Here is an 18,764-nt window from a genome sequence, read left to right as displayed (position 1 = left end):
GTCGTAAAATGGGACAAAACCCACTTGACGGCCATCTCGCTTAACAGCAGAAATCTTGGGGGTCCATTGTAGTTGTCATCTGTACGGAATCTCCTGCTTGTGCAGTGGGCTGGACTAGAAGACCTCCGAGGTCCCTCCCAACTCTTGTCATTCTGTTAAGGGTGTTTTGTTTTTGTTTTAAAAAAAAACATTTTCCAGGAAGACTGGCCATTCTCTCTCGTTCTGCTCGCAGTAATCAGCGAGACCAGAATAACAGTATATAGCAGATTTGTTTGTTTTTTTCCAACCTTGCCCTGCCAGGTAAATTCATGGTTTTCCTGAACATATACCACGTATCCGTGTACAAGGGGCGGAGACAGCAAAGCCCTTTTAAAACCGCCAACACGTTAAGTTCCCGATTCTGACATGTTGATCTAGGCAAACAGATCATTTGTCTGAAATGGTATAGGGTTTCCTGCCTTAGCAGGGGGTTGGACTAGATGACCTCCAAGGTCCCTTCCAACTTCTTCTTCTTCTTCTTATTATTATTATTATTATTATTATTATTATTATTATTATTATTATTATTTGTTATTATTAAAACCGCTGGGCTAGTTGCGTTGGTGTAGCAGCACCTTTTGCAAAGCACCGACCGTGTCGCCGTAATTAGGATATTTTTTAAAAAAAAAAAAAACACCTCTCAAAAGCCACACGCTTTCCACAAGCTTTCCTCTCCGTGGAGCTGTGGTTGCAGCTAAGCTTCTCCCTTGCAAATGAGGGTTTCCTCATTGCTCGATCTTCACTACAGGTAGGTAGGCTGAAGCCGGAACGGGCGATGAGCTCACCGCCGCCAAGCCTTCCCGTAGTTAACCGATGTGTAAGTCCCATTTAAATAGGTGGGACCCATCTATGCATAGCTGTAAGCCGGGGCCGCACCTGCTTGCCTTCCATTTTTTTCAATTTGCACGTTGGGCGATAGAGCCAGTTAGCAGACAGACAAGGTCTTTTTCAGGTGGAAATTTCAGTATCTATTTTAAATGTATAGGGAGAACTATTGTCTCTCTAAAAATGCACGGTGGTCAAAAAATGAAAAGTTCCCACAAACATCTTCTCCAAGATATTTGACTTGTGTTGCCCTTTCTTCCTTTTTTTGAAGGGCCCAAGGGACCGGAAATAAAATTTAATCTTCTTTGTCAACAGGACACGTCCTCATTGAGATTTCCATCGCTCAAAAGAAACTCAATGACAGGCTGGAAGAAAACGTAAGTGAATCTCTCTGCGGTCCTAAAAGATTGTGTAAATATTCCCATACGAAGAAATGCTAACCTCCTCGGCCTTCTGTCCCCTTTTTATGGCCACAGTTCAAGAGATTCCACAAAGAGATTGTATCGGAGCTGGAGAAGAAAACCGAACTCGATGTAAAATACATGAATGTAAGTGTATAATTTCCCCCCCCCCGGTGCTGGAGAAAATTAAATGTAAGAATTTGCCCCTTGAACCTACTGTTATGTTGGTAAATAACAAAAGATCTCCAACATTGAATTTACAATATGGCAGTATTTTTACACATCTGTTTATCCGCATGTTTAGAACGTGAGCAATGAGTTTGGTTTAAATTTGTTCTTAACTGTTACGAAATCATGTGGATTCTTAAACCAGTGGTTCTCAACCTTTACTTCACCATGGACAACCCCTTTAAATACCTTTTGTGGCCGTGGACCCCAAGACTCAAGATTTAAATCATAACATTTTTTCAAGCCTTCACGGACCCCCCAAGACTCAAGATTTAAATATAACATTTTTTCAAGCCTTGATGGACCCCCAAGACTTAAGATATAAATATAACATTTTTTCAAGCCTTCGCAGACCCCCCAAGACTTAAGATTTAAATATAACATTTTTTCAAGCCTTCGCAGGCCCCCCAAGACTTAAGATTTAAATCATAACATTTTTTCAAGCCTTCGCAGACCCCCCAAGACTTAAGATTTAAATATAACATTTTTTCAAGCCTTCGCGGACCCCCCCAAGACTTAAGATTTAAATATAACATTTTTTCAAGCCTTCGCAGGCCCCCCAACACTTAAGATTTAAATATAACATTTTTTCAAGCCTTCGCAGACCCCCCAAGACTTAATATTTAAATATAACATTTTTTCAAGCCTTCACGAACCCCCCAAGACTTAATATTTAAATATAACATTTTTTCAAGCCTTGGCAGACCCCCCAAGACTTAAGATTTAAATATAACATTTTTTTCAAGCCTTGGCGGACCCCCACCCCACCGTGATGATATCATGGACCCCCCCAGGGCTCCATGCGCACCACAGGTTAAGAACCACCATCTTAAATTAAATCTCTTAGATACGGTCCTAGAAATATTTGATGAGATACCCTCCACTGCTCTAAGTAGACTCTAAAATTATATTCCAAGAATGCTCACTGCAAGTAGAGTAAGCTGCTAGAGACTACTCATTAAGTATTTCAGTAGGTGGCGCTATGTAGCCAATTTCGGTTGAACTCGGAAATACTAAGCCAGGTCAGATCTGCTTGCTACCTGGATACCTGCCATGTAGGCTCCACCAGGAAACCAGAAGTAAAGGAAACTTAAGACCTATTTGAGAAATTGCTGGAAGGAAGCTTAGCTTGAAGGAAATTTTGAATAATGCCAACACCTACATTTTTAAGGACACCACAGAAAATCCCTGTTGATTTTCAGATGGTTGAATCTTTTTAACGAGAGGGTTCCCACGGCTTCTTTGACTTTTGTTAGAAGAGTTACAATATGTCAGGTCAACCGTCTCTGAGTAAACCTATAAAGTTGGCTACTCTCCAGCTGGCAAATGAGTTCCATTTTCCTCTCGTGTACGCGAAGGTACCGAGCAGAGATACTTTTCAGAATCAACCAAATAACAGAATAACGTAGTTTTAACTTGGAAGAAGCCGTGGATTCATTCGCTGGTTCCTTACGCCAAGCGTTCTCCTCTTTTGACGTCAACCAAATTTAGGTATCCCTTTTTTTCCAGCTAGCAAGGTTAGAAATCTATGTGTCTGAAGGTGAGATAAGATCTCAGTGCAGAAATAAAATGAAGACAGGAAGAGCTATTAAAAAAAACCCTCACGAATATTCCTCTCGGGGAAATTGGTCAACAGGTTGAAGCACGTCTTCATAAAATTGTAATATTGTTATTCCCTACGGTTTCAGAACCGTAGGAAAAAAAATCTATTTCTTTTTTAAAGCCTGCTGTTGTCTCAGCATCCTCCCTCAAGTAGGAACACGCTGATACCAAATTCCCAAGCTCACGATGGACTTCCTACAAGACCCATGTGTGAACTTTCTCCTTACAGGCTACTCTGAAGAGGTACCAGAACGAACACCGAAGCAAACTGGACTCTTTGGAAAAATCTCAGGCGGAGCTGAAAAAAATCAGGCGGAAAAGTCAAGGGGGACGGAACGCTTTTAAATACGAACATAAAGAAAGCGAGGTGGGCACTTTTCCCCTTGAGTTACCCTCCCACGTTGGTTTGAAAGTTTAGGAGGGCTTCCTTCATCCCTTCTCCGTCGTGGAAAAATTAATTGGCTATTGTGTAGGTTTGGCAGCTTTATCAAGGGGAATACATGTGGGAATATGTGTGGTTGTCTGAATCTGGTCTTTTCATGCTTGGCCTAGTATGTGGAAAACGTAACCTCCCGACAGAGCGATATCCAAAGATTTATTGCGGAGGGTTGCAGAGAGGCCTTGCTGGAAGAGAAGAAACGATTTTGCTTCCTGGTGGACAAGCACTGCAGCTTTGCCCAACGCTTGTTCCATTACCACGTGGAGGTGAGTATGGAAGAATCACCTGAATCCGTCAGACTAGAGCTGGTCGGGACCTTGGAGGTCTTCTAGTCCAACCCCCTGCTCAAATAGGAGACCCTCTACCATTCCAGTCAAGTGGCTGTGCAGTCTCTTCTTTAAAACCTCCAGGGATGGAGCACCCACAACTTCTGGTGGCAAGCCGTTCCACTAGCTAATTGTTCTCACTGTTAAGAAATGTCTCCTTAATTCCAGGTTGCTTCTCTCCTTGATTAGTTTCCATCCATTGTTTCTTGTCCTGGCTTCAGGTGCTTTACGAAATAAGTTGACCCCTTCCTTTTCTTTGTGGAAGCCTCTCAGATACTGGAACACTGCTATCATGTCTCCCCTGGTCCTGCGACCGTTCTTCATATCTTTTCGTCTCCAGGCCTTTCGTCATCTCAGTTGCTCTTCTCTGCACTTTTTTTCCCCCAAAGTCTCAACATCTTTTTCGTAAGGTGGTTACCAAGGCTGGCTGCAGTATTCCACACGTACCAAAAACAAAACTCCAAACTCGGGTTTTTGTTTTGTTTTTTAAAAAAACTGCCCTCGTGGAACAAAATTGTAACCCAAACCGTGGCCAATTTCTAGATTTGCTCGAGAGAAGCGTCTTTGTTTTCCTAGTGATCTCTTTATGAGTTCTACATTTTCGTCCTGTTCTTTGTAGTGCTCGGAGATACTTAACTCCAAGTTGCCGGGCTGGTTGGACACCTGCAGCGATGCCACCAAAGTTCCAGAGAACATCATGAATATGATAGAAGAGATCAAGACGCCTGGATCCGTTTCGCTCTCGGGGACCCCGCTGCCTTCCCCAAGGATTGAGAGGAATAACCTGGTGAGAGAGGTGGGCAGTGGGCAGTCAACATGGTGGCCCCAAGTGTACAACTCAGGCATTTATTTAATAAATAAATTTATTACTTATTATTTAGAATTTTATCCCAGCTTTATTACTTTATAGGCGGTAAATATACCGCTCAAAAAAATAAAGGGAACACAAGATAAGACATCCTACTATTAAATACAGTACATTGTGTTGTTTAAGTGTTCCCTTTATTTTTTTTTGAGCAGTATATATACAGACTATTCCTTCCTCTTCCTATTTTCCCCACAACAGCCCTGTGAGGTGGCTTGGACTGAGAGAGGCTCAAAGTCACCCAGCTGGCTTTTATGGCTAAGGGAGGACTAGAACTCACAGTCTCCTGGTGATTGGCCCAAAGTCACCCAGCAAGCCTGAGGCGGCACTAGAACTCACCATTTTCTAGTGATTGGCCCAAAGTCACCCAGATGGCTTTCATGCCTAAGACAAGACTAGAACTCACAGTCTCCTGGTGATTTACTCAAAGACACCCAGCAGGCCTGAGGCGGGATTAGAAGTCACCGTCTCCTGGCGATTGGCCCAAAGTCACTCAGCCGGCTTTCACGCCTAAGGCAGGATTAGAACTCGCCATCTCCCAGTTTGTACTCTAGCACCTTAAATCTCACACAGAAGCACACCTGTTCCTTTACGAATTTCTCAAACTGCACTCACAACTCCGTTTTTCACCCTATACACACAGTCTAGTTTGCATTCATTCCTGGGCTGCTCCTCCATCTATTCCGGGATATAATCAAGCCGGGAAACCGGCGAGGGATCTAAACAAGGGGTGGGGTGGGGAGGGAAAACCTTTCAAAGGAAGCAATTCAGTTTGGATAGGTCAATAAAACTGCTGGTATTTTATCATGCCTTTGTGCGTCGTTCCACAACATCGACGCTTTGACTTTCGGTTGGCAGATTGGAAATAATTACGATTCCCTTCGAAGACATTCTCCTCGGGTGCCCCCAGCGCCCCCAGGCAAAGCCTACACCAGTCCCTTGGTGGACATGTTCAACAACCCATCGGTCGTGCCAAAGACGTCTTCCGAGAAATTAAGCAACGCAGCAGGTAAGTACCACACCTGCCTATCAGTGTGTCAAGGTGGTCACGTCGTGTACAGGTAATCCTCGTCTTACCAGGGTTCATTCAGCGGCCGTTCGAGGACACAACAGCACTGGGAAAAACTGACTTATGACCATTTTTCGCACTTACAACCATTGCAGCATCCCCCTGGTCACACGATCAAAACTTAGATGCTTGGCAACTGACTCACATTTATGATGGTTGCAGTATCCACGGGGGTCACCTGATCCCCTTCTGTGACCTGACAAAGCCAATGGGGGAAGCCAGATTCGCTTAACCACCACGTTACTAACATAATAATTGCAGTGATTCACTTAGCAACAGTGGTAAGGTCGTTAAATAGAGCAAAACTCACTTAACAACTGACTCGCTTAGCAATGGAAAGGATGGACTCAATTGCGGTTGTAAGGACTACCTACTTACTATACTACAGAAATTAGAATAGAATAGAATAGAATAGAATAGAATAGAATAGAATAGAATAGAATAGAATAGAATAGAATAGAATAGAATAGATGGAATGGAGAATAGAATAGAATAGAATAGAATAGAATAGAATAGAATAGAATAGAATAGAATAGAATAGAATAGAATAGAATAGAATAGAATAGAATAGAATAGATGGAATGGAGAATAGAATAGAAAGAATAGAATAGAATAGAATAGAATAGAATAGAATAGAATAGAATAGAATAGAATAGAATAGAATAGAATAGAATAGACAGATAGTAGAATAGAATAGAATAGAATAGAATAGAATAGAATAGAATAGAATAGAATAGAATAGAATAGAATAGAATAGATGGAATGGAGAATAGAATAGAATAGAATAGAATAGAATAGAATAGAATAGAATAGAATAGAATAGAATAGAATAGAATAGAATAGAATAGAATAGATGGAATGGAGAATAGAATAGAATAGAAAGAATAGAATAGAATAGAATAGAATAGAATAGAATAGAATAGAATAGAATAGAATAGACAGATAGTAGAATAGAATAGAATAGAATAGAATAGAATAGAATAGAATAGAATAGAATAGAATAGAATAGAATAGAATAGAATATCGATTGATTAGATTAGATTTTGGGAAAAAGCGAAATTTAAACTAGAATCCTTCACCCAGAAGAGCATGGATCGTAGTGGCAAGCAGTGAATCAGAGAGAGCCCTCTCTAAAAGACACAAGCTAGGCTGACCATCTCCAGCTTGGATTTGTTAGCTTGATGCTCTCTGCTGTGGAATTCCCGTTAATTTCACCCGCCTCTTTCTGTCCGCTTTCCTTTCTCGCGATGTCATGCAGATGATTCCAGTTTATCGCGATCTACCTCTGTGGCCACCGGACTGAACATCATAAAGCGTCAGAAAGTCAAGACCATCTTTCCGCACACCGCTGGGAATAACGAGACCCTCCTGAGTTTCGCCCAGGGCGACAGTATCACGCTTCTCGTTTCGGAGGAGAGGGACGGGTGGCTGTACGGAGAACATGATGTCACAAAAGTGTACGCCAGTGCTTCCCAAGCGTCTCCGTTTGTTACCCCAAAGAGGAGGAGGAGGAGAATGACTGTAGGGTCTGTGATACTTTCTGACCTTGGTTGTTTTCTTGCAGACGTTTCATTACCATACTAGGTAACAACATTAGCGTACAGTCATAAAAACGTCTCTAACAAAAGAACCAAGCTCAAGAGAGCACCATGGACCCCACAAACACCTTTTCTTGTTGTTTATAGCCTATCTTAAGGGTTTCTACAAAGCAGTAATTTATTACACCATTGCCTTCTAGGAAAGGCTGGTTCCCATCCTCTTATACGAAGCCCTTTGAAGCTCCATCAGAAGAGACCTTGCGCACTGCAGTTCCAAGGTAAAGTTGGGTTGTTCTAGAAGCTCTCCAGAACTGAGCTGAAGAATTTGTCGCTGCTTGTTGGGATTTAACAGTGGCTCTCTCTCCTTTTAGCCCTGCGCCCGTCCGAAGCGTCAGCTCAGTCAACCTAACGGGCAGAGAAAACCCCGTCCTTCCGCCGCCAGATTATGTCATATCTGGGCAAACCAAACCAGCTTCCGAACCAAAACTTGAAACTTCTAGAACCACAGCAGCTCAAGGAGAAAGCGTCTCTCTTGTAAGTAAACCTACCCGTTTTGTCACATAAAACCGCCCAGCTTTTCAAAATACTTTGGCTGACGGGTTTCATCCAGCTATCTGAGCAACGCCAGGCCAAACTTAAAACTTTTTCTACTTGCTAGTTATATCATTGTTTTAAATGTTAGCCCTTACTTTGGGGGAAAATATTCATCCCCCGCTTCAGTTGCACTTCACGAGCTGGCATTGTAAGTGTCACTTGTACTGGCCAAGTCTTAGTCCAATTACAGCTCTCGGCAGAAAAAGCTGGTTCAAATTTGGTGCTGCCTGCAGCAAACGAGAGACATTCGGTTAAGATGAAGTTTTAAACTGTTAAGATGACATTTCAGGGGTTGGAATAGAGCCAACCTATGAGAAGCCGAGAGAAGGCTAAATAAATTCAGATATTATAATTCCTGTTTGTTCAAGAGTGAATATGAAGTTGATCAGCCAGGGAAAAAGCCACGGTTAAGTCAGGTTTGAAAACTCTACCCATAATGCTTAGGTCTAACGGGAAAGCTAGGGCTCCATCTTCTGGTCTCGACGAGCCATTGCAATTTAGGCATTAGTGAAAGTGAGTGAACTGAAATGAAATTAGTAAGAGGAAATTGACTCTCTTTGAATTCATAACGCATTCTGATGAGACACTTCCCTGAATCACACCCTCATTATTCAAAACAAGGATTACTTACAAAAGAGTTGCCTCTCTTAAAAGTCGGAAGTGATTACCAAGGATTGTCCTGCAAACGCTCGTTTGTTTATTGCTTTTTTTTGGTCCTAAAACTAATAACAATTAGTCTAAACTCCAAATAAAAAAAATAAAATATGACATTGAGAGACTGAAATAAAGCAAAAATACAAAAAAAAATTAGCATAAAATTACCAAGTACAGGGATTACAGTCAGGAGAAGCCAATTATGGTTGACAGTGTGAGTTTTAAGTCAAGGTTTTCCAACTTCCAACTTGGCAACTTCAAAATGTGTGGATTTCCAACTCCCAGAGTTCCCCAACCAGCCGTGAATTCTGGGAGTTGAAGTCCATGTCTTCAGGTGCCCCAACTTTCTGGCTGGGGAATTCTGGGAGTTGAAGTCCACACGTCTTTGGGCTCCCCAACTTCCTGGCTGGAGAATTCTGGAAGTTGAAGTCCATGTCTTCAGGTGCCCCAACTTCCTGGCTGAGGAACTCTGGGAGTTGAAGTCCACACGTCTTTGGGCTCCCCAACTTCCTGGCTGGGGAATTCTGGGAGTTGAAATCCATACATTTCCAGGCTCAATGTACTCATACATTTCAAGTGCCCTTCCTGCTTATTCCTTTTGCTTGAATGGCTTTCTTTTCTTCGGCAAATAATGACTTTTCTTTCCTTCCCCAGAAACCTAACATGAATGGCATTGTGAAGCCACCTTTCCTAAGGTAAGTTGGAATCATTCAATATCATTGAAAACATGCAACAGACTCAACCCCCCCCCCAAAAAAAAACCAGCCTTGGTTTATCTTTCCGTGAGATCTTCTGGAACTGTTCAGGTGGTCTTAATCACATTCTTGGAAATGGATTGAAACCATCTTTTATTTTATACAAATAAAATTAATAATAATAATAATCTTTTTCCCTTGTAAAAATAATAGGGCTTATTATCACAAGCCTTCTCATTGCACTTCTATCTGTGCCCTCGCGTGTCTGCTTTCTTACAGTGGCGAAAATCCGTTTGCAACCGTGAAACTCCGACCGACAGTCACGAACGACAGATCGGCACCAATCCTTCGATGAGTGGCACTGAAAAACCCCGATTTTTTTTTTAATCCTACCTTGTTAACATTGCACAGCCTGCCGCAGCCTGTGGTCCTTCAAGGTGTTGCATTGGGACTTCGCTGCCAGCTCAGCATCTGGAGCGTCCCCTGGTTGATGGCGGCCATACTGTCTTCAGCAATATGATTTCCAAATACTGTCTGAAGTTTGTTTTTAACTTTTATTTAAATGTTAATTAATATGTACAGCAGCAGCAGCAGCAAATTGCCAAAGTTTCTTGACTTTTTAAAATGAGCTCTCTTTTTTTTTTTGGCTTCTTGTTTCTGCTAATTGTGAATGGCTGCAGATTTTGCTTTGATTTTACAGCGTGCCTTGTTTAGGAAGACAGAATTAACTTTAGGAAAGTAGAAATAGCCAAATATAGAAACCAGCAGATCTGATCCTTTAGCCTTGTATTACCAGCATCACTGCTGAGACGTTTTGTGCCAATGGTGTGGTTTAATCCTGTGGATCAATTCCGTTTTAGTTTTGCTTGTACAATTTACTTAAGAGAGATACGAGTAGCTGCTTTTTAAACAGGCAAGCCATTTAAGGATGACCTAAGACAGGGGTAGGCAACCTTGGCTCTTTTCTGACTCGCGGACTTCAACTCCCAGAATTCCTGAGCCAGCATAGCTGGCTCAGGAATTCTGGGAGTTGAAGTCCGCGAGTCAGAAAAGAGCCAAGGTTGCCGACCCCTGACCTAAGAGAATTATCATGCCAAATAATATTTTCATTACATAAGCTAAGATAAAATGCCTTAGGGATACAGTAATAAATAAATACTCTAATCAGAAAACGGGACATTCTCTCATTGGTTTGCAGTACATAAAATCTATTACTTTCTCTTCCTTTAAATAGGATTTTATTTTTTATTTTTATTTTTTTTAAAATTCCATTTATATCCCGCCCTTCTCCGAAGACTCAGGGCGACTTACAAGCTTGGTTCTCTTGCAGACGTTTCATTACCCAAACTAGTAACCTCATCAGTGCCAACACCGAAATATTTGCAAGAAAACAACCAAGTTCAGGCAGCACCAGGGACTCATATTAATATTAATACTACTAATATTCTCCTTTATGGGATGCTGTTTTAACAGGATTGTCTGAAACAAGCCTTTTTGACGGTGGATCATTGGACAGAAAGCCTTAAAAGAGATTTTTTTTTCCTGTTCAATTGTGTCTCATTTTCAGACACTGCCTTGAAAAAGCCCCTTCACTTTATTTTTCAGAAGTGGTTTGCTGTTCTTCCATCCTAGGGCTGAGAGAAAGTGACTGGCCCAAGGTCGCCCAGCTGGCTTTGTGGCTAAGGTGGGACCAGAACTCACCGTCTCCTGGTGGTTGGCCCAACTGTCTTTCAAGCCTAAGGCAGAACTAGAACTCACCATCTCCCAGTTTTCTAGCCTGGTGCCGTAGCCAGATGCCAAAGTGGCTCTTTTTTATGGCACAAATTTGTCAATTTTCACTCCGTATTTTTCAGAGCTCCTCAGAACTGCTAGAAATAGCATATGAATTATAGCCCGGTTTGAGAAGAACTACTGATAATTTAGTCTACAAATTGTCAAAAGCAGCATTAGCTTTTGCTACATAATTCAGACCAGCCTTTTTTTTCTTTTTTCAATTTTTACTCTGACACCGAGAATCTACGCTCTGCCCACTGAACAAGATTTAACGCTTCTTATGGGAAGAGATTTTTCTCTTAATTCGGAGAACGGGTGGAAAAGCTGGGCTTCTTTGTCAAGTTTGAAAAAAGCACTTTTATTGAAATTTCCTTCCCACCCCCCCCAAAAAAGGTGCATTTAAAGCACCAAAACCCCAAAACTGTGTGCTTCGTAACAGGTGTGCTCGAATATCAGTTTCACCTATGAAAAGAGAAAGACTGCCCGTGCTTGGTAATAATTGTTTTTTTGTTTTTGTTTTTACAAAATCAGCTCTGACGCAGTGAATTGATTGTATATGACATTTACATTAGAAAAAAAAAGGGGGGTACAGCTCCTCAAAGCCTCCGGGGTGAGATGGGGAGGGGGGGGCTGATCCCTTAACCAAACGTGGCCCCGCAGTTAGGACACGTTCGTTGTCTCAAGGCGAGGCAAAAGATAATCCCGAGAGGAAAAAAAAGGATGGCGCAGAGGATGCCAAGGCAGGTAAAGGTGTCTTCCAGGACGCCAACTCTGCAAAAGGAGAAACACACAAGAAGAAGGAAGAAGTTAGTGGCAGTGTGCTAAAACCAAAGCAATGAAACCCAATGCGTTTGCACACGTACACAGGCCCAGACTGCTGCAACACACACACACAAATAAATACTGGGTGTTTCATTCTGTGGGGTGGATTTTTCCTCAGCGTCGGCCATTTTGAGATGTGCGGACTTCAAACTTCCAGAATTCCAGTACCAGAGAGAACCAGGCTACTTGCATCTTTTACCCAGGCAATCCTCCGCTGTTGCTAAGCAAGGCGGCTAAGTGAGATCTGCCCCGTCTTACAATTTTTGGCCAGAGTTTTTAAGTGAATCACTGCAGTTGTTAAGGGAAGCACACCGGCCACTCAGCGAACCTGGCTTCCCCATAGTGACTTCGCTCGTTGCAAGCTAGTGGGGAAAATCTGCCGTGGAGGAATCCCAATTCAGACAGGGTCCCGTGATCATGTGATTCACCCTCTGCGTCCTTCCGACAATGGGTGAAGTTGGATTCACTTAAAGACCACGTGATCCGCTTAGTGACCCTGGCTAAAGAGGTCCCAAAATTGGGTGCAACTGACTTGACAACTGCATCGCTCGGCCACAGATGTTCCAGTCGTAACTCGAGGTCTGTCTGTAATTTGTCTGCCTTTGAAATCTTGTGGAAATGCTGACAATTTTTGCTTCGGTCAACTAAGGGGAAGGCAGACAGCCGTAAAACTTTCCATTTAGAGAAATGATTGTACTTGCTAATCTTAGTTATACAGTAAAAATTAGCTGGGGGGGGAAGGAAACCTTTCCCATGGTTTAAGGTTGCTCCTCCCAAGGCCGTCTAAAAATAGACAATGAATGTTTACACACCGTTTTAAAGTTGGGACATCCTGCTTAGAGAGCCACAGACATTTCAAATTGGCCAGAAAAACCCCGTTGGGGTTTAATTAATTCACCGTGCACGGAGGACAGTTTATTTAACCGAGTTTGTTTCGACTCAATTGTTTAGCAATTGTGCTAAAAAGACACACCACGAAAAGAACGCGCCATGCAAGGAAATACACCATGATAAAACAGGATGTTTTCTCCCAGCTGGGACGTTACGCAGGGTCAGGCCTGGTTAATCCTTGGGGCGGGAGGGGGGAACCTGGAGACGCCCAGAGCTGAAAGCGACACCAGGAAGTGAAAAGCGTCCCGGAAACCAACATAGTGGCAGGAATGTAAATCTTCGAACTTGAGCCCAACTCACAGACCCGTTGCCGCTCTCCTAGAGAAGCTAGAAACCTGAACATTTCCACTGGTCACCCTCAATCGGCATTTGGCAGCTTCACGCTACCTCCCAGTTGCCAAGGCTGAGGCCTTTAAACCATCGGTTTAAAGTCTTCCGCCATCTTTTTTCCTTCCAGGATGTTATCTGTCGAACCATCAATGATTTTGCTTCGATTCCTTTCCTTTCTCTGGACGCCTCCAAACCCAAAAATGGCCCCAACCTTGCTAGGATTCTAGAAAGAAATTTAGAAAAAACCTGCAGCTTTTTGGTTTAAGTCCTTAAAGACAAGGTGATTTGGTGAGATTTGGGAGGGTGCCCCAGAGGTGGCCATTTTGTGGCCTATGCTGTTGATCTTAACTTGGAACAATTAATCTTCATCGCTCGAGGTTTTTGAGGAGAGACTGGACAGCCACTTGTCTGAAATGGTACTGGGTCTCCTACTTGAGCAGGGGGTTGGACTAGAAGACCTCCAAGGTCCCTTCCAATTATTCTATTCTGTTCTAATCCTAATTCTAATTCCATTCCACTCCATCATTATTCTACTCTACTCTATCATTCTATTCTATTCTATTCTATTCTATTCTGTTCTGTTCTGTTCTGTTCTATTCTATTCTATTCTATTAATTCTATTCTAATTCTAATTCTATTCTAATTTCCACTCCACTCCATCTATTCTATTCTATTCTATTCTATTCTATTCTATTCTATTATCTCTACTCTCTCTCCTGATAAGCCACTCCATTTGGTAAATACGGGCAGTCCTCAATTTAAAACTATTCATTGAGTGACAGTTCAAACTTGCAACAGCACCGAAAAAAGTCACTTACAACCCGTGTACACACACACACACACACACACACACACACACACACACACACACACACGACCGTGGCAGCATCCCCACGGTCACGTGACAAAAATTCAGCTGCCCGGAAACCAGCACTTATACACGATGGTTGCAGCATCCCGGTGTCATCCGATCGCCATTTGCCAACTTCCAAGCGGCAAAGCCGACGGGCGGAGAACTGGATTCATTGAACAACAGTGGGATTCATTTATCCACTGCAGTGATAACGCTTAACTTTGGGGGGGGAAAAAAGCTTGTAAAATCGGATTCGATTCACTTCGCAAGAGAAGCAAAGCTCAGCGACAGAAGTTCTGATTCCCAGCTGTGGCTGATGAGTTGAGGACTGCCCATAAAATAATAGGTTCCCCCCCACCCCCCAAAAAAGGAAAACTTACCTGCAAGCTGGGCAGCCACCAACGACAATGACAGATGTGGTGGGAGGGGGCTGCTGGATTATTGTATACGTAGTATTGGGATAGTTGTGTGGCTGTGGGCCAGCGGGAGCTGTATATCCTGGACAGAGAAACAAAATGGAGAAGAGGAACATTATCAGGACCAGCATTGTGGAAACCCCATCTCGACCTTCTCTGCCTCCTTCCTCCGTTGTGTAAGCTTGTACACCTGTGGCACTGCAGGCAATCCAGTCCATTTAATGACCATTCAAAGTTACAGCGGCACTTATGACCGTTTTCCCCAATTATGACCATTACAGCATCCCCGCGGTGACATGATCAAAATTCAGAACACTTGGCAACTGACTCATCATATTTACGACGGTCTCCATGTTGTGTGTGTGTGTGTGTGTGTGTGTGTGTGTCATGTGACCCACTTTGGGCACCTTCTGGCCAGCAGCCAATGGGGGAAGCCAAATTCCCTTCACAACCGTGTCTCTAACTTAAAGCTGCAGTGATTCGCTTAACAACCGTGGCAAGAAAGCTTGTAAAAAGGGGAGAAAGCTCACAGAAATGTTTCATTTAACAACATACCAGGCAACTAGAGAGCTCATTTTCCTGTTAGAGCAGGGGGTCTTCAAACTTGGCCCTTTTGTGACTTGTGGACTTCAACTCCCAGAATTCCTCAGCCAGCATGAGGGAACTATGACCCTTTGATGACTTGTGGACTTCAACTCCCAGAATTCCTTAGCCAGTGTGCCTGGCTGAGGAACTATGGGAGTTGAAGTCCACAAGTCATCAAAGGGCCAAGTTTGAAGCCCTCTGTGTTAGAGCTATGGTCATTCTATGGTCAAGTCTTCATTTCAGAGGTGGAACCTGGTCCAAACAGGATCAGGAGCATCTGAACCCCAGAAGAAGCCGTTGAGAAGAAAGCCATCGAGCAGAGCTGAGGTCCAAAGCTTGGGAGAACGTCACAACTGGTCTGCAAGATCTCCCCCCAATGCAAACCATTGAGTACCAAAGCCCTTTTGGACACTAAGCAAGTCCCCTTCGCTTGTACCTATCAGCGTTGCTTCTCCCAAATTAAACCCAAACCACAACTCTTAAGTGTCTTTTTCCCTACTCAACCACACAAAACGAATCCTGAAAATATCTCCAACCCTTTGAAAGTTGAAGATCCTTTAGAGATGTTCTTGGTTGGTCCCATCTCCACGTTGTCAACAGCCTCCACTCAAAGGGAGCTTGGAGAAATTCTCCTCAATACCCCACAATCATTGTTACTCACCCTAGAACCTGGGCCTTCTGCTCTTTTGTGTGTTGAGGCCTATAAATGGTCCTGGGGTTAAAGGTTATCTTCTCCAAACCGATCCTTTGGCAGGACCAAAGCAGAAAACCCTTTCCAAGCCTTGGTGCTCTCCGAGCTTGCTTTCTCGCAGACGTTTCATTACCAAGCTAGGTAACATCATCAAGGCTAGTCACTAGTCACCACCAAGTTCAGAGAGCACCAAGGACCCCTCATTTCAACCTTAAACTACACATATTTTCCTTGATTGGTATCTTTCCAAAGCAGACCAGCATCTCGGCTAAAGAAAAGGCCAAATCCTTTTAGATATACCCCCATTCTTCTCCAAATCATTGCCTCCATCTATCTTTCTAAGCTCCGATGAAATTTTCTTGGTGGGGCTTTCATGCAACAAGCAAACCAGCCCTGCAGATGTGCAAATTGTGACATCCACTCTAAAGGGAGGCACAGACCCAGCCCGTTGGGGTTTACTCAGCAAACCATGATAATGCAAAGTCGGTGTGGTAGCTGGACCAAACGGTTCTGCGCCCGAAGGAAAGATTGGTGTTAAGTTAATGAATAGTCCCAAATTGGGAGGACTTTGGTAGCCCCTTTTCATAATAATTATGCCTTAATATGGCTAGCTGGAAAATTCTGGGAGTTGAAGTCCGCCCATTTTAAAAGCTGCCGAGATTGAGAAACCCTCTATAAGTCACCACCGGGTTGGCTTGTACAAGTTTCCAAACCACATTTGTTCTTTGGCAATACTGGTGATTTATTAATGACGTCTGCCAGGATTCTTCCTTTTAAGACTCCACGAATCTTTGCAGGTGTGGTGGTATAAAAATACAGATGATCAGCAATCTTTGCAAGCTATGCTGGCCGAGTTTACAGCCCGCACTAAACCACAAGCAAACTGTTGGCCTTTTGAGCCTTTCCTCTGAACCGCCATCATGGATCCTAACGAGGGGGGGAGGGGGAGATCTTTCCTCGATCGTGGAATTCAAAGGCTGGGGTTTTTTTATCTAAGGAAGTGACTATAAAACAAAGCCTTCTCCAAAAAAAACCCCACTCTTGAAAGTCTCAAATGAATCACCACAGACTCAACAATGTTGTTGTTGTTAGTTGCGAAGTCGTGTCCGACCCATCGCGACCCCATGGACAACGTTCCTCCAGGCCTTCCTGTCCTCTACCATCTTCTGGAGTCCCTTTAAGCTCACGTCAGTGACTCCGTCCAGCCACCTCCTTCTCTGTCATCCCCTTCTTCTCTTGCCCTCAACCTTTCCCGGCCTTAGGCTCAATGTTACTCAAAATCTTTTTTTTTTTTAAAGTTTAAATCCAGAAAAGCCTCTGAATGGCGGCTGCTGCTGCCTGGTCAACAGAACTGTAGTTTCCCAATTTTTAAGCTAAAGAAACAACAACAATGGGTTCCTTGGTGGGGGAGGGGGAAAAAAAACTTTGGAGTTTTTGGGAGAAAAAAAAATCCTCCTCCCAACCCAGCTGCTTTCCCCTAGGTCAGGGGTCTTCAAACTTGGCCCTTTTATGACTTGTGGACTTCAACTCCCAGAATTCCTCAGCCAGCAAAGTTGAAGTCCACAAGTCATAAAAGGGCCAAGTTTGAAGACCCCTGACCTAGGTTTTCGTTCGTTCCTTCCTCTCCTCTCCTCCTCTTCCTCTCTATCAAACCAGCATCCCTAAGCGCTCCATCTCCACCCCTCTTTGCCAACAGGGCACCCCCCAGCTGTGTCCGAATTGCAATCCTCATCTCCGCCGGGCTTGATGGGAACTGTAGTCCTGCGGGCCGCTGAAGTTGACCAGAGCGGGGCCAGCCTTGAGGAGGAAGAGGAGGAGGAGGGTGGCCTTCAAAACACACAAACACACACACACACACACACACACACACACACACCCCTTTCCTAAGAGCTGGGCTTCCCCTTCTCCAGCTAGCAAGCCCGGAAAGCCACACCCCCAAGGCAAGAAACGAAACTCCAGGTAAGCCCTCCCCTCCTTTCCCTTCCCACGCCCGGAGAGGCGCTCTGCCCACGCTCAGAGGCACTCTCCCCACAGGCAACACCTTCTGTCCCCTTGCAAGGAGGGAGTCCCCCCCACACACACAAGCGGGGCACTCCTGCCCGGGAACCCCACCCTAACCCACCCCCCCTCTTCCTTCCCTTTCCCACGCCCGGAGAGGCGCTCTGCCCGCGCTCAGAGGCACTCTCCCCACAGGCAACACCTTCTCTCCCCTTGCAAGGAGGGAGTCCCCACACCCCACAAGCGGGGCACTCCTGCCCGGGGACCCCACTCTAACCCACCCCCCTCTTCCTTCCCTTTCCCACACCCGGAGAGGCGCTCTGCCCGCGCTCAGAGGCACTCTCCCCACAGGCAACACCTTCTGTCCCCTTGCAAGGAGGGAGTCCCCCCCCCACACACAAGCGGGGCACTCCTGCCCAGGAACCCCACCCTAACCCACCCCCCTCTTCCTTCCCTTTCCCACGCCCGGAGAGGCGCTCTGCCCACGCTCAGAGGCACTCTCCCCACAGGCAACACCTTCTGTCCCCTTGCAAGGAGGGAGTCCCCCCCACACACACAAGCGGGGCACTCCTGCCCGGGAACCCCACCCTAACCCACCCCCCCTCTTCCTTCCCTTTCCCACGCCCGGAGAGGCGCTCTGCCCGCGCTCAGAGGCACTCTCCCCACAGGCAACACCTCTCCCCTTGCAAGGAGGGAGTCCCCACACCCCACAAGCGGGGCACTCCTGCCCGGGGACCCCACTCTAACCCACCCCCCTCTTCCTTCCCTTTCCCACACCCGGAGAGGCGCTCTGCCCGCGCTCAGAGGCACTCTCCCCACAGGCAACACCTTCTGTCCCCTTGCAAGGAGGGAGTCCCCCCCCCACACACAAGCGGGGCACTCCTGCCCAGGAACCCCACCCTAACCCACCCCCCTCTTCCTTCCCTTTCCCACGCCCGGAGAGGCGCTCTGCCCGCGCTCAGAGGCACTCTCCCCACAGGCAACACCTCTCCCCTTGCAAGGAGGGAGTCCCCACACCCCACAAGCGGGGCACTCCTGCCCGGGAACCCCACCCTAACCCACCTGCCTCTTCCTTCCCTTTCCCACACCCGGAGAGGCGTTCTGCCCATGCTCAGAGGCACTCTCTCCCC

General features: G+C 45.0%; 2 protein-coding genes across 4 annotated transcripts in view; one reads left to right on the top strand and one right to left on the bottom strand.

Annotated features, from left to right (window-relative positions):
- Positions 1–10,208, top strand: part of BAIAP2L1 (BAR/IMD domain containing adaptor protein 2 like 1) — a 38,229-nt gene extending 28,021 nt beyond the window's left edge. For 2 of the 3 annotated variants that reach the window (XM_083372803.1, XM_083372805.1), the window contains exons 4-14: positions 1,180–1,241; positions 1,341–1,412; positions 3,325–3,462; positions 3,648–3,800; positions 4,480–4,656; positions 5,584–5,734; positions 7,053–7,251; positions 7,533–7,610; positions 7,704–7,866; positions 9,235–9,275; positions 9,555–10,208. In XM_083372803.1, the coding sequence (XP_083228929.1) occupies positions 1,180–1,241; positions 1,341–1,412; positions 3,325–3,462; positions 3,648–3,800; positions 4,480–4,656; positions 5,584–5,734; positions 7,053–7,251; positions 7,533–7,610; positions 7,704–7,866; positions 9,235–9,275; positions 9,555–9,630 (1,310 nt within the window). In that variant the 3' untranslated portion in view covers positions 9,631–10,208. The remainder of the gene's footprint in view (positions 1–1,179; positions 1,242–1,340; positions 1,413–3,324; positions 3,463–3,647; positions 3,801–4,479; positions 4,657–5,583; positions 5,735–7,052; positions 7,252–7,532; positions 7,611–7,703; positions 7,867–9,234; positions 9,276–9,554) is intronic. The other variant, XM_083372804.1, reaches the window with a different exon arrangement.
- A 1,043-nt stretch (positions 10,209–11,251) lies between these two features.
- The window catches only part of BRI3 (brain protein I3), an 8,137-nt gene continuing 624 nt past the window's right edge, over positions 11,252–18,764 (bottom strand). Inside the window, exons 2-3 of the mRNA XM_083372887.1 lie at positions 14,325–14,442; positions 11,252–11,819 (exon numbers count right to left, since the gene is read on the bottom strand). Coding sequence (XP_083229013.1) covers positions 11,687–11,819; positions 14,325–14,442 — 251 coding nt within the window. The 3' untranslated portion in view covers positions 11,252–11,686. The remainder of the gene's footprint in view (positions 11,820–14,324; positions 14,443–18,764) is intronic.

This window comes from Vipera ursinii, assembly GCF_947247035.1.
Source record: "Vipera ursinii genome assembly, chromosome: 13".
NCBI classification, from domain to species: domain Eukaryota; kingdom Metazoa; phylum Chordata; class Lepidosauria; order Squamata; family Viperidae; genus Vipera; species Vipera ursinii.
This window is presented reverse-complemented; position numbering and strand designations above follow the sequence as displayed.